Genomic DNA, 15,983 nt, shown 5'->3' with positions numbered 1-15,983 from the left:
TGTGTAACAGAATCGGGAAGAGCATTCTACATCTTGTATAGGAACAAGAAACCCCGATTAACGAACCGATCATTCAAGGGATTGCAGATCGCCAACAAGAGAATAAAAACGATCAACGATCCAAACGACCAATGTTTCCAACTATTCAGTAGTGTATTATGTTGCTTGACTGTATTACTCAGTACAGTACGTTTACCATTTGCTATTATAACACTTCTCAGTGGTACTGAGTTAACCCACCGGTTAAACCAATAATTTATCGTTTCACGTGTCATCAGATATTTAAGATCTTACACTCCTCAGTGCTTCCATACATGCAAAATCTTTCGCTTTAAGAAGATTGTTTTCCAGCAAGAGCCCAAAACAATCGTCGGTCTCTGCTATATTGTTGCTGCATCCTCCGTCTTAAAATCTTCTGCATAAAACAGCATTTGTGCAATAGAGATTATTTTAGCCAAGAAATCACGTAAATTATGAATTTAATAATTTTTTATTAAGGATATTTTACTCCTATTTTAGGCGTTGTTGCTAAACTAGAAGACTGTTCTGGGATAAATGAAATTGTTTGAAACCAAATAACTTTTATTTTTGCCAGTCCTGCAAAGTTACATGTACGATAGTATTCTGCACATTAACCTTCCCCACGCAAATACACAACCAAACACTTTACATTGTTTCAATAAACTTATTTCCATATCACTCACTTTATATGGTACGTAATCATATTGAGTAACACTGACGTAGCAAATACAACTTTAATAAAGATGTGAGTATGACCACTTAAGAAATTTAATATTCCTTTGTTTAGCCTTTTGCCATTCGTAAACCAACATATTCAGGCAAACTTCACCCTGGAATTTCTGCTTTTCGCCATATTCACGGATATTTACATCCCCAGCTGTTGCATAGACAAGCATAACAACTTTTGCTACTTTATAAACATGGGTGATTACATGACTTTGCTGTTCCGGAGACTTGGATACCGACAACCTCTGGCCTTGCTGACACAATGATAATTATACCTATTATACCTGATGCCACCCATAGACATGACACTAATGCTTCTGCTACACTCGCGAATTATGAGTTTGCAGTTAATGCACATAAATAGTGTTACACATCACTCTTTCATATAAATGGATAACAGTTACTTGTAATATGAATATAAGTGATTGGGCGTCATGAGAATAATGCAACTGAAAGATTTCAAAATTATTACACTTCAAACTATTATTAGCGCGACCAGAATATTTCAAGGTCTCAGGGATCGATGGTGAAGACTTCAGACTTCTTGGCCAGGCAAATATTAAAGTAGTTAACAAAAGAATGTAGCAAACGTAAAACTAAAGAAAGTTGGTAGCTCATGTAACAACTGTCAACACAAACAATGACAACAGTATGACTGTGCTTGTAATACTAATCAAAGATCTTAAAGGAAATGTGATGTTCTTTATAATTCTGTTTGGTGATCACATAGACAAAAGGGATTATTTCATATTAAAAATAGGATTATTAACACAGTGATAGAAGCTAAATTGCAAAGACTACCCTGCCATGAAGACTGGAAACATAAAGTCGATCAGAGACCACAGAGAAAGGCCTCTGTGTAAAGCTAAAGCTGATCAAGACAGAATAAAAATGGCTGATTGCATATTAATGCAAAACTCCCCAGTGGACCCAAAGACAAGCTCGTAATTAAATAGAATGACTGTTGATCGTCTGTGGAAAAATGATTCCAGACTAAATAATCACTCACTTTTTTAGTGTAAGCTTGAGTATTGGTCTAAGGCTGACCGGTCATCACAGTAACGAAAATATGAGTAAAACCACTTATTTACTATTCATTCGTTTTGCCTTTTGCCATTCGTAGACACATCAACCTGGAATTACTGCTTTAATCCATATGCATGGATATTTACATCGCTAGCTGTTGCATAGACAAGCATAGCAACTTTTGCTATTACATGAACATGGATGATCACATCTTTTGTTGTTCCGGAAACTTGGATAATGACACGCTCCAGCGTTGCATATACAAGGATGATTATACCTTGTGCCATCCCGAGACGATGATAATATTTCTGCTGCACTCACGAATTATGACAGTTTGCTGTTACATGTAGATAAATACTGTTGCACGATCATAATGCTATTACACTTTCCTGTTCCAAACTAATGGATAACAGTACTTGTCATATACATGCAAATGAGAGAGCTTCGTGATTATAATGCAAATAGAACATTTCAGCATCAATGCACTTCAAACCATTATTGCCGCATACAATATTCAAGGTTTCAGGAGTCGACAGTGAAGACTTTAGACTTGTTGGCCAAGTTGAAAGTAACGTAATTGAAAAAAAATGTAGCAAACGTAAAACTAAAGAAAGTTGGTAGCACATGTAACAATTGTCAACACAAACAATGACAACAGTATGACTATGCTTGTAATACTAATCAGTGACCTAAAGGAAAATATGACGTTATGTACAAGACTGATCAGTAATCACAGAGGCTAAAGGATGATTTCATATTAAAAATATGATTAGTGACATGCTGATAGAAGCTTGATTGCAAACTGAAAGTGATTCAGTGACCACACTGCCATGAAGACTGTAAACATACCATCTATCAGAGACCACGGAGAAAAGCACCTGTGTGAATCTAAAGATGGTCAAGACACAATGACAAATGCCTGATTGCAGATTAATGTAAAACTCCTCAGTGGGCATAAAGCCAAGAACGTAATTAATTAAATAAATAAGAATGATTATTGATATCCTTTGGAATAGTGTGATTCCCGACAAAACAATCATTGACTCCATTAAGATAAGCTTCAGTGTTAAATAAGACTGACCGGCCGTCACAATAACAAAAATGTCTTCGAAACCATAAAAATGATGAAGAAGGTGTGACTGCCATAAGTAAGCTAATCAGTGACACTTGACCAAACTGGTATGTAGACTTAAAACGCAACAATGACCGCACTGACAAAAAGCTCAGCGCTAATAAAACTGAACAGTGACTGTATAACTTAACCTCATATAGCAAGTGTAATATTGTGTTCCTTCCTTGACTACTTTGACAGAGCGAAAACATGAAACTTAATCATTCTCGTGACAGTTCCACCTTTTCTTAAAAACATTTCTTCCTTGACTGCCTTAGACTGAATCTTATTTGCTGCTTCTTACAATACTTGATCTCTTCAACGTCGAAGTGCATTTCCTAGGGCCTGCATGTCATATGAATATGGGATGAGTTCATTCGGTGGCTGCAATTGTTCCTGTAATAATAATAATAATAATAATAATAATAATAATAATAATAATAATAATAAAATCCGAGTGGATTGTTCTTGTTTGTCCGCCCCGGGCGGGGGCGGGGTAGATAGGAGATGGGGAGGGTAGGGAAGACATGGCGGACAGCGCCGGGTTCCAGCGCAGATAGAGCGCGCCATCAAGCTCATAATAATAATACTAATAATATAATAATAATAAAGGTGATGATGATTATGTTATCATTAGCAACAGCAACATTACTGATATTAATAACTATACGATATTTACATAATTTACAAGAGATTCAGTGCCACACTTAATACACTGAATTATAATTTTGATGCGCGTTTATTTTGCAAGCACATCAGCTATGGCATGAAACCAAATCCTGTGCAACTTACTACTAGCATTGCACCATGGTGTCTTGTTCATTCGTTCATTCACTTTCACATAAAAGACAAGTGGTTCTGACCCAATTTGAGCTATAATATTTGATGATCTCATCCCTTCCTCTTTTTTTCCTAAACTATCCACTTAATATTAGGCCTCACATCTGTCATTCTTCATTTCTACTTATAAAATATATTTTATTTTTTATGAGCAAGAATTCGGTAATGAATAAGAGAAGAGCAACAGAATATATGTATCTTATCTTGAATAAAATTCTGTAAGTACTGTAACACCTCAACTTAACCGACTTCAACTTGGGGGACTTCCGTACTTATCAACTACTAAATTATGATAATTTTTTCGAATGCTGCCATTTTAGGTGTGGCACATTTGTAGATGTATCTCTGAAATGGAATTTTGAATTTAAAGCACAGGTTAATTTAGGTTTGGAACCGCGTGAAATAGCCGTTAGCCGTTGGCAATAAGATATCAAGAAAATACTGATGTGCAGGCTGCAATATAGGGTATTTATTACTTATCAGCAAGGTCAGATCCCGAAACATCCTCTGCATCCTGCAGTAACACAAGGAGAAAAAAGCTTCAATTTAATTTCTCAGGCCACTATTAATTAACTCTCCATCTGCTTACCTCATCAGGTCGTGTGGATGTCTTCGTTTGCAATTTAATAAGTAGAATTAGGATGTTCGCAACTAAAAAGCAGTCCAAAAGCACGGCAGTTACGTACAGGTACGAGAAGCTAGATTCCTCTTCCTTGATGGTATAGTCCTGCAAGAAGATGAGGCTAATGACATTTGAGATTTATAAAGGAGAAATTAAATGCGAGATGTTTAGGTCGAAATAAATCAAACGTCCAATCTGAAATTTACCGAAACAAATCTCAGTGTCTTTTGGGACGTCCAAAGGAAAATCTAGAGTTTTGATATGTAATGAAAACCTTTGGGATACGAATTGAGATTCATAGGAAGCATACAGGAGTACAGAAGAAATCCAGTAAGATTTGAGATGTAGAGTTGCATATATCATTACCATTACAAGTTAAAAAGGTATGCTAACAAAAGACTTACAGTGAAAAGTTCAGATTTTTATTGATAACCCTAACATTGCAAATCGAGTTACGTAAGCTCTGTACTTATAAGGGCAAATCCCTAATCTTTCTCGTGTTGATTGTTTCTGCTTCATGTTTAGAAAAAGCCATGACATATTGCCGGCAGTGGATAATGAATTTCTTGTATAATATCCATCTCAACTAATTCGTCATCAGTATTAGTAAAAATTACAAGTGGAAAAAGAACTCTCACAAACTAGTTCATCTTCATAAACAGGTGGCAGGATGGAAGTCTGGTTCCTGAAATTTGTGCTGAAATAACAGAGGTCAGTCCTCATATATCTTTAATATCTCTTTCTTACTTGAAAGTGTCACAGGAAATCCGAAGTTTATGACGCATTATAAATAATGATTTACAAGTTGATAAATAGATAAATTTCCTACGATTTTTTACATAATGCACAGAGTAACCGATAAATAAATGACGAAATGTAGAAAAATAGATTGAGATATTTGTAACTGATATCTACAAACAGACAGATGAGCAAGGTAAATTATCATGTCATTTACCAGCAGTAAAAACATTAAATCCTTACCTTCATGGTCGAGGACTCTTGTGAGTGGATTGCGGTGCCGCCTGCATTTTGCGAAGCTCGTAAGACGACCGCGCCTGAAGTCGTCACCCCGAACAGATCCACAAGGATCATCAGTGTAAAAACCACCACACACGACCTGAATATTCTTTGTTTACGAGGGTACCCGAGCGGTCTCGCCTGTGATAGATATACAGGTAACAAAGGTTAGTTCAATACATTTAAAATAATTTAATACATTTCTTTCAGAATACCTTTGTTTTCGCGGACGATCGAAAAAACATTTCCGGGACTGACATGGACACTCGCCAGGAACTGCAATAATTGACTATGGGACTAACCCTGGACACCTCTCCCTGTTAAGAAAGCTTTATAACAAGGGGGAAAGGCTGTCTCCTCCCTACTTGACAAAGACAAGGGGCAACTGCAGCGCACTTGATACTTCCTTGACACCAAGAGCATTTCTCTGTCTTCTGATTGGTCAACGGCTAATGCAACATTTCCGTCACTGCCTATACTTTCATTCATATTGTCTGGCTTCTGGCTCAAGATAATTCTCAATCTTGAATTTTGATGTTTCGCAATCGATCTACTTTTTTCCTTAACCTTGTTTAAAGAGGACCTTGCTGTTATATTTGCTGCCATTTTAGTGTATGTTTATTCAGTCTCATGTGTTGCCATTTTTCATCTTAGTACTATTCAGCCAGAGCCAGTTTACCACATTAATTATGTTTCTGATTGATTATGCTCAGAGTCTTGCCAATATCATAAAGAATTCCGTAAGAAATGAATGATTTAGCTTGTGCATAATGTAAAATCTTACAAGTTTCCCATAATTCCATTAAAGGGTGCAACATCCTACTTAACTGGCAAATCCATCTGGACCCACGCTAAATCAAATCTGTCTGGATAATGTCTTAGTAATGAAAAGATCGATAGGTGGCAGTACATGAAACTAAAGACCACATGTAAATAATCAGTAAATAACCAATATGGCAACATACGTTAACATTAAAGGTCATAATTTCTATATTATACAATATCTCAGCAACTTTACGTTTGTTAGATTGATGGAAGTGATGTAGAAGAAAAGTTAATACATTTGATGAGATGTCAAGAGAATCAGTTTCTGAAGTTCTAAACTGCTCCAATGCCTGTGAGGTGGAATACTTTTATTGAAGCTAAATACAAAGTTATGATAATGTATATCTTAAAGAAAATTGGCAAGAGATATCCACAGAGGTCCAGCTTAAAATTTTAGAGGGGGAGGGGAAAAAATAGGAGGGAGAGGGATTTATCTCATGAGATTGAGGAAGCTGTAGATTCCAGAAAAGGAAAATAAATTTAAGTTTTGATCAAATGAAGTTGGGGGGAGCAAATTCTAAAACAACTTTGGTTGGGAGTCAGTGAGGAAAAAGGAAGAGCCATGGCAGAAGGCAGTAGCATTAGTAGTAAGGGGGTGAACACGTACAGATGGAATCTCTCCAGTAACAGCGAAATGAATTCGTGATGTTCAGGGATTTAACAGATCCAGAACAGTCCAAATCTCATAGCAGTTCAAGACTAATGCTACCACATAATACTCTCCCTTAAACTCAACTCCCCATTACCAATCATTCAGCTTTACAAAGCAGATATTCTGTTATTGGATAGACCAAAGTTTTTAACAATGTTACATCAGGCATGATGGACCGGAAGGTTTATTCAGGAACTGCAAGCATTTCTGTTATGAAAAATCAGTGATAATGGAATTCGCAATACAACATTATAATTCCAATTGATACCAGATTATTGGATTCATGGGATACGGAATTAGCTTTCTTCCCTCCCAAGCCTGAGTAAACTGTGGAGCGAAGTGCGGGAAGATATGTTTTAGTAACTAAATGGAAACACTGTTCAGCGCTGTAAACAATGTTGAAACAATTGTCAGGAGAGGATGGAAAGTAAGACGGAAGAAACAGAATATGGACGGAGGTATAATGAAAGGAATGAAACGGGCTGCGACTAGGAGCCGAATGGACGCTGCAAAGAACCTTAATTAATGCCTACAGTGCACCACGTGAGGTGCATTGATGGCACTACCCCACTACGGGTTATTTGCAACTAAATTGTTTTCCTCTTTACTTAACCATTTAGTTCTTTATATGTTTAATACTCAGGTTTAATGTTCTATATGTATATTCTCTATGTATATTAAGATACATATGTAATCACCTAAGTCCTTTGGCTTTTTGGTATATTTAATTAGTTGCTTGTGAAAAAGAAGACTTAAAAATATCAAACCCAATCACACCGTTTTGTATATATAATAACTAGTTACATATTCTAGGTCGTTTGGAAACAATGATTTTTTTAAGAGTGATGCACATGCTAAGTTAGGATTTTTCCCTTTTGTGGAATCTCTGCACAGAAAAGTAAACAGACTTTGAACCCTCGACCAGGTGGTAGCAAAACATGAAACAAAACAATTTCAACTGCATGGAAGGGAAAGGTAACAATGAAACTTAGTTTTGCTCTTGGGCATTATTAGTACAGACTTCGTGATAGCCTGTGCCTGATCATAAACATATTATAGTTAGAAAAACGGAAGGCCAAACGTGATTATGCCCTATATGAGATGTGTGAGAATGGTGGTAGCTTAGAAGTTTGTCTTCCAAATATATATAAAACTTAATCACGAAGGCAGCATTGGAAAATACGCTACTACGTCTGTGGCTTTACACTAAGGCAGATTATAAGTGGATTAGTCTGACACAGGCAGCTACCTAAGCTCAAGAATTTCTCTGTTGAGCATCCTGACAGAAGCATCAACAGCTCAAAGGTTATTTAAGTGTAGAAGCAGAAACTATTTTATTCGCACGGCTAAACAATAAAATCCTCTCAGTTTTATTGTCTTAAGAGTTCAGGAAAAGGCAGCACATGAAGTAATCAAGGGGGTATTTATAAGGAGAAAACTAGCCTAAGATTCCTCGTACGTACGGAAGTGTTGGACAAAGACTTAGACACGACTAAAGGCTTCATACAGTGTTTGATGTTAATATTAATTCAAAGATTTTAGGTTATACAAAGATTATATAAATATATATATATATATATATATATATATATATATATATATATATATATATATATATATATATATATATATATATATATATATATATATATATATCTATCCTTCATGCTGCAGCCGTGCGCATTCCTCCGTTTCCTCTGGCCATACTATTGGCCTTCACAGAAACAGCGGGGAAAAAGACAAAACCTCTTGCATATATCTTACCGGATGCAGTGGAAGCGTGCCCCTGACGTGGATCCAGAAGAGCGTAAAGATATAGGCCGCTCCTGTATAAGTGGAGATGGCAACCATGGCAGTGATGGTGTTCAAGGAAGTGGTCATTACTTCCGTCATTCCGGAACCGGCAAAGACTTCCAACATCTGAAAAAATGTCGAATATAACCAGCAGCATCTGGAAGTGTGTCGAATATAACCATCAGCATCTGAAAGTGTGTCGAATGTAACCATCAGCATCTGAAAGTGTGTCGAGTATAACCATCAGCATCAGAACGTGTGTCGAATATAACCAGCAGCATCTGAAAATACCACCAACATCTGAAAACGAATATAACCAGCAGCAGTTTGTCGAATAAAACATACAGCATCTGAAAGTGTGTCGAATATCGCAATGTTATATAACAATGTCGAATATAGCATCTGAAAATATGTCGAATATAATGTCGAATATAACAAGCAGCATCTGAAAATATGTCGAATATAACCGGAAGCATCTGAAAATATGTCGAATATGACCAGCAGCATCTGAAATTATGTCGAATATAACCAACAGCATGCATCTGAAAATATGTCATATATAACCAGCAACATCTGAAAATATGTCGAATATAACCAGCAGCATCTGAAAATATGTCGAATATAACCAGCAGCATCTGAAAATATGTCGGAATATAACCAGCAGAATCTGAAAATATGCCGAATATATCCAGCAGCATCTGCAAATATGTCGAATATAAGCAGCAGCATCTGAAAAAACATGCATCGAAAATATAAATCATGTCGAATATAATCAGCATCTGAAAATGATAAACAACATCTGAAAAATATAAACAGCAGCATCTGAAAACATGTCGAATATAAACGGCAGCATCTGAAAATATGTCGAATATAACCAGCGGCATCTGAAAATATGTCGAATATAAACAGCAGCATCTGAAAATATGTCGAATATAACCAGCAGAAGTCTTGCATGCTGGATTTTACCCCTGTGAGGACTTATTTCTATGTAGCCACATATCAGTGGGTATCAATTTAATTGCAGGTGTCTTTTAGGAACTTAATGAGGTGTGACTGCCTTATCTTAAATAAAAAAGTTTAATTTTCATAACTTAAAACTTTTGAAAAAACATGACTAGACATCATGATACTCAAGATTTTTAAACCAGAATTTCCAAATTATACATACACACACACACACACACACACAGATACACACACATAAATATATATATATATATATATATATATATATATATATATATATATATATACATATATATGTATATATACTATATAAATATGCTATATATGTATATACACATACAATATGTATAGTACGTATATACTGTATATATGTATATATATATATATATATATATATATATATATATATATAGATAGATAGATAGATAATATAAATTAGGTGAGGGAATATTTAAGATAAATATGTATAAAGGTAAAGGTGGCAGAAGCGACTAAAATTATAGGGTCATAAGGTTACCAGGAAAAGTAATGTAATAGAATTGCATGTGTCCCAGTTGGGCTTACAAAAAGTATATGGCAGAATTAATAGAGCAGGCAATTTGGAGGATGTTTGAGGAATCGTTAAAGTAATTAAAACCTTTTATATCAGAAGCAGAACGTGTGCTAGAATATGTAGGTGGCGAGAGGCTGGTTTGGTGTGACAAAGGGTTCTTCGATATTTGTATGGGTATAGTGATGAAAGATGTCAGAGAGAGGACAATAGATGCAGGTACAAAGATGGATAAGGTGATTGAACATGAATGGAGTGTGGTATTGTGATGTTTGCAGATGATAAAGTACTGGTTTAGGTGTAATGAAGATAAACTGAACAAAATAGAAAGGAGTTTGGATCTTTCTTAGATAGTGACCCCCCAACAAAGTTCGGAGGTCGTTATCTAGGACTAATATTTCTCGGTGGTCATTACCTTTATGATATTTACACTCTCTTGTTTATGTTTTTACGGTAATCCCCAACGGGATTTTACTAAAAGCGCCGCAAAGGTGGGTACATACGGGGTTAAAACCCTTGGGGATCACTACCTATTAAAGATCCACGAGTTTGACATGCACGCAAGACGTGAAAGTTGAAAATAAACTGAGCAGCAGTAATTTATCAGATTAAATGGAAACCATGAGATTGGGGCAATGATTGGGCATAAAAATGGTGGGTGATTCGTATGGGTGTTTAGGAGTAAGTGTAGCTGGTGATGGTCGGATGTGAGAAGCAGAATTCATCGAATAAGCGAAGAGGGAAAAGTAGCAAAGCTTGTGCAAAAATTTGGGAAGAGACTAGGAGTGTCCATGGAAGCCAAGGTTGAAATTTATGAAAGCATTGTTAAGCCTACAATTTTATGGAAGTCAAGTTGAATATAAATGAAAGGAAAACGCTTGAAGCTATTGAGAATAATTGTTTACATAGTATATGAATTGTTTACATAGTATACATAGTGAAAAAATATTAGAATGGTAAGCTTTGTGGAGATACACAGGTAAAGTGATAAAAAGGTTAGAGGATGGATGAATGTATTTCATGATTTTTGGTCACATGGGAAAAATGGTGGAAAATTGGCAGGTGAAAATAGTATGTAATTAGTAAGTGGCAGAAGAGAGTATAAGAGGAAGCCGTTGGTGGGTGAGTAGATCAGTAGAGGTACTTGTAATGAGTGTGTGTACACTAAATAAAGGCGAATGGCTCAACCACATCATTTCACTCCTCCATAACAGATATTCATATGCATTTAAGCACATTTATAAATAAATAAATATATAAATACATAAATGAATAAATGAATAATTACATAAATGAAAACACCTACCAAACGACAGGCATCGTCAGCCGGCTCCACCATTGTTTGATTATTCGCGTTTTCCTGAGAGTTCTGATAGATAAGCATACTAACGCACAGTGTCATAATCCAGCAGTTCAGTATGATGGGTAAAAACACGAGTGTCACAGACCCACAAAGCCAAAACAGTAATTTGTCTTGGGTTTCCATATCTGCAAAGGAAGAAGAGAATATGTTAAAGACGCTGAAACATGTCATTCCTGATGACATAAGTAATGGCCATAGTTGGCGCGATGCCAGAGAACGTTAAGACAATAAATCATGGTCTTATACCTAATTCTTCTGCATTGGAGGGTTATTCATGATTCATGAAAGGTTTATTTGCATTCGTTAGTAATTACTGTCATTGTTGTCCAGATCTCAGGCATATAAACCTTTATTAGTTTATTAAAAGCTGTCGACATTTCAATAAAACTTTCGTAAGGGATCAGTAATGTGTAGCGCAGAATTATCTGGTTGTTGTGATTCAAAAGAACGTTCTCTTATGCCACAAGGTCTCAGCACGATAAAACGTTCTGAGCATATCATGGCACTATTCCGTTACAAAACGTGAACAGTTTATATTGCTTGAAGGTTCAATGAATTTACAAATATCCATTGATTGTGGACCGTAATTGCAATCATGGTACTAGGCGAGGGGAATTTCGTGAGCCAGCACAAGAGTATTTTAGTCTCACAGCCATACAGGTAAAAATCAGATCCAGCTCACAAAATAATGCATAATGTATTTAGCATTTCAATTATGTACATTTGGCAATTCAGACTGTGGGAAGTTTTGACATTTATATCGGCTTCGTGCTCTGCATAGAGATGACTATAAATTTTACATTCGCGGATAATGTAGAAGTAAACGACACATGCATGAACGGCAAACGAGCAAACTAGATTATATATATATATATATATATATATATATATATATATATATATATATATATATATATATATATATATATATATATATATATATAGATAGAGATATATAGATAGAGTATATATGAGAGAGAGAGAGAGAGAGAGAGAGAGAGAGAGATTCTGGGTCCCTTTGCCTTTGGTGTTATTAATGACTGCAAAAGTGGTGTACGCAAAAGCTCTTCCCCAGCACTTGCTAGTTTTTGCTGTTCCGTTAATACGTGCGTAGATCTAAGTATACCTTTAGTAAATATAAATTTACTGATGTATATCTTCATTCCTGTCTACTTAACATTAATACGTATCAGCAAATTATAATTATAAAATCGGCATAGGCCTAATGTTCTTTTTTCAGCGCGGTAACTTATACTGTTATGTTACTTCTAAATCTCATTTCAGACAATTTGATACCAGTATGCTGTCAAAATCACAAGACATTTTTTCCCAAAGTAATTTCTTACTCGTAATTTGTTCATAACACTAGTACCAGGACACGTTGCTGTGCTTTTTATGGCTATTATGTTGCCAAATAGAAATTCAGTGAATATGGAAACTGTTTAGACCCATATACATTAAGTCCCAGAGGTACATAGAGACGAATGTTTTATACGTGAGTATGGAAACTGTTTAGACCCATATACATTAAGTCCCAGAGGTACATAGAGACAAATGTTTTATACATGGTAAGATTTTAAATCGGCAAAAGGACGAGGTGAAATGGATTAGCTGAACAGACTTTACATTTGTAACGTTCAGCTACAGCAAACGAGTAAGGATCTGCTGGAAAAGCCGTATAGTATCTCTCTCTCTCTCTCTCTCTCTCTCTCTCTCTCTATATATATATATATATATATATATATATATATATATATATATATATATATATATATATATATATATATATATATATATATATATATATATATATATATATTTTTTTTTTTTTTTTTTTTTTAAGAAGTGGACAAGGAAAGATGAAACTAAAGGAAGGAGATATCTTGTTGAAATTTTGTGACAAGAATTATTTCCATTGTGGAGGAAAGAACGATGTGATCAGTTTTATGTCCCTCAGCCAGTACTGGTTGTTTTCCAAAGTTCATGTTGTGACAAGTTGTTTTATATTATATTCATCTTGGTAGAAGTTATGCAAATAATGACCAAGTAGTTGTAGTATCAACTAGAATACATTTTCAATTGAATTTGACATTGAGACTTTTTTTTTCTAGTTATGAATGAAAAATAAAATGCGCTATTGCATCGAGGTAACTTGTTTTAGTTTTCTAGACCTAATTGTGATGATGTATGCCGATACATGGTCATAAATTCGTCTAAATTTCCGAAGAGCTAAATTCTTCAAGAGCACTTCATTAATAGCATTGATTGCATATTAATGATATTAGGCCTATGAAACGCTCAACCTTGTGTTTTTACGTATAAGGCCAAGACGATAGCAAGTGGTACATTTTTTTTCTCAACCACTGCATGAGAAGAGTTGTTTCAGAAAACAATGAACAAGCCAGCTAAGGATTAGTAAATTGAAAGTTGCACCGAGTATGTTGTACTCAAGTTGAAGAACTCCACAGACGTACCAGAGTTAGGCTTAACTGAATGTGAAGCATAGCCTATAGTTTGCCTAAGTTAAAAATCTACGTTAATGTTCAAATGCTTAAAACCTCATTAATAAAGAAACAAAACTTTTGTTTCAGTGCTTACAAAAAACGAAAATTTGCAAACTTTACGACGACGAAAACTATCATCTGTTACAAGGTTAGTGTTGAGCGGAAGGCAGAAATCGAGTAGGCCTACATTGCATACCTTCTTTATAATCTAGTTCATATACAAAAGCGAGGCAGGGACGTTGCTTTCATTGCTAGTTCAGCTCGAGTCCTCTTACATGTAAGTAAATCAGTGCTAAAATGTTCAATACTGATAAAACCGATTAAGTGTGATGTGAAAATACATCACAGAGAAAGCCTAGAGTAAAAACAACTAGAAACCTGATTTTAGAAAGCGGAGATGTGGGTATCGTCAAGGAACGTGACATTTCAATTTAGTAGTTTTCGTTTTATGCTTTTGAGCACTACATTTGAAAAAAAAAATCCCTGTTGCATGAAACTTTTGTAATGGGTACATTACCTAAGGATAAAAGCTCAGTCAAGAAGGGCTTGACAGCGGCAAGGAGAGCAGAACGTCTTCCCTATTGAACTTCTAGTGTGTGACTGAGTCACAGAGTTCAGTTAACGTCTTAGCGATCATGCCGATTGCCGAGCAACTAAAGCCATCTTTCAAAGCAGAATAAAATAGTTTTCTAAATAAACGGTAGACCATTTATATATCTTGCACACGACAGATGCTTAAATGCAAACTATTAAAGTATAAACTCTTGAAAAACTTATGGCAAAAAACACCTGACATCTCTTCCACAAATTTGACTCTCAAGAACTTAAGTGCACATTGTAGACACACATAAGGAGTCTCCCTTCCCCCATATCCCGTTGGCGTGTTTCTGCTTTTTACTTTTCATTTCTTCTTAGGTCTCTTTTCATCGGCCATCCAGTTTTTTTTATTTTGAGTATGCTTTCATTTTAACCACTCATTCAAGTGCAATTGTTATTTTGTGTATATTAAACTGTCTCAAAGGTGCAATAGTTTATAGCGTCCTTCACTTTGTGTTAAAATATTATTGATACTGACGTCATGTAAACTTACCTAGTCTCACCAGATTAACTCAATTTTAAATTTTCTCAGGTTTCAAGGTAGGTAGATATATGTAATAATGAATTACAGACATACAGACCTACCCCAATCGTGATTATTTTCTAAAAAGACTTGTAAGTAGGCATATCGGCTCATGAGCAAATTGTGCGGTAAGTTAAATTTTCAAGCCATTTTAGACCTATGCACCATACATGAGCCTCTTGAACAGCACGTTGACTTTGTTAGTAGTAGTAAACTACAGTTTATAATTCTCTCTCTCTCTCTCTCTCTCCTAGGCAGCAGGGCAGAGGGGAGAAATGGGTGAAATTTTTACGAAACGAACCAACCAGTTCTGATATATCACAAAGGCGTTCACATGAACGGAAATTACCGTTGTATCGTTATTTGTGTAAAAGATGTCAAAGAATTGCTTTCGGTTACTGACATTGTATCCCGGATATTTACAAACCATCCGGGACGTTTTGAATTTCTTTATTTTGCTTGACAAATTCTCTTTACAGTGAAAAGAAGTCCCACTGCTGTATAAATTGCACCACGAGTTACACTTTAAGCAGCATTGTGCAATATCCTGCATCATTCTTTACACCCCACGGCTGCTAAATGTAACACGGAACTCTGTCGGGTGTTTTTAGGAAGTCTGTTACATATAAAATATGGATTAACTTGCGCATGTTTCACAACCACAAAGCTGAGACTGAAATTATTGTAATGTTAAGGATCACTTTTCACTTATAAAACATGCCTGCACTTCCCATAAATGAGGACCAGCTGTGAGATGTACAATTAGATACAGGTCTGCGTTAATGGGAAGTGAGACAAATTGTCAGCTGAACCCTTAATCGGTTAGTCTCTGACAAAAACTTGTTA

General features: G+C 35.6%; 1 protein-coding gene across 1 annotated transcript; it reads right to left on the bottom strand.

Annotated features, from left to right (window-relative positions):
* Positions 1-564: 564 nt before the first annotated feature.
* Positions 565-14,866, bottom strand: LOC136840907 (uncharacterized). The gene is made up of 6 exons (XM_067107872.1): positions 14,535-14,866; positions 11,457-11,638; positions 8,605-8,760; positions 5,328-5,504; positions 4,314-4,451; positions 565-3,280 (listed from the first exon to the last, which is right to left on the bottom strand). Exons 2-6 carry the CDS (start codon positions 11,634-11,636, stop codon positions 3,203-3,205), a joined length of 729 nt encoding a protein of 242 aa, XP_066963973.1. The 5' UTR covers positions 11,637-11,638; positions 14,535-14,866; the 3' UTR covers positions 565-3,202.
* Positions 14,867-15,983: the final 1,117 nt, after the last annotated feature.

This window comes from Macrobrachium rosenbergii, chromosome 8, assembly GCF_040412425.1.
Source record: "Macrobrachium rosenbergii isolate ZJJX-2024 chromosome 8, ASM4041242v1, whole genome shotgun sequence".
Lineage (NCBI taxonomy): Eukaryota > Metazoa > Arthropoda > Malacostraca > Decapoda > Palaemonidae > Macrobrachium > Macrobrachium rosenbergii.
The sequence above is the reverse complement of the archived record's forward strand: the minus strand, read 5'-3'. Positions and strand labels throughout refer to the sequence as shown.

Coding starts and splice junctions, on each gene's coding strand:
- LOC136840907 (XM_067107872.1), bottom strand. CDS start 11,636: ATGGAAACCCAAGACAAATTACTGTTTTGGCTTTGTGGGTCTGTGACA. Junction 8,761..11,456: donor CTGACGATGCCTGTCGTTTG/GTAGGTGTTTTC, acceptor ACATTTTTTCAG/ATGTTGGAAGTCTTTGCCGG. Junction 5,505..8,604: donor GCACGCTTCCACTGCATCCG/GTAAGATATATG, acceptor TATCTATCACAG/GCGAGACCGCTCGGGTACCC.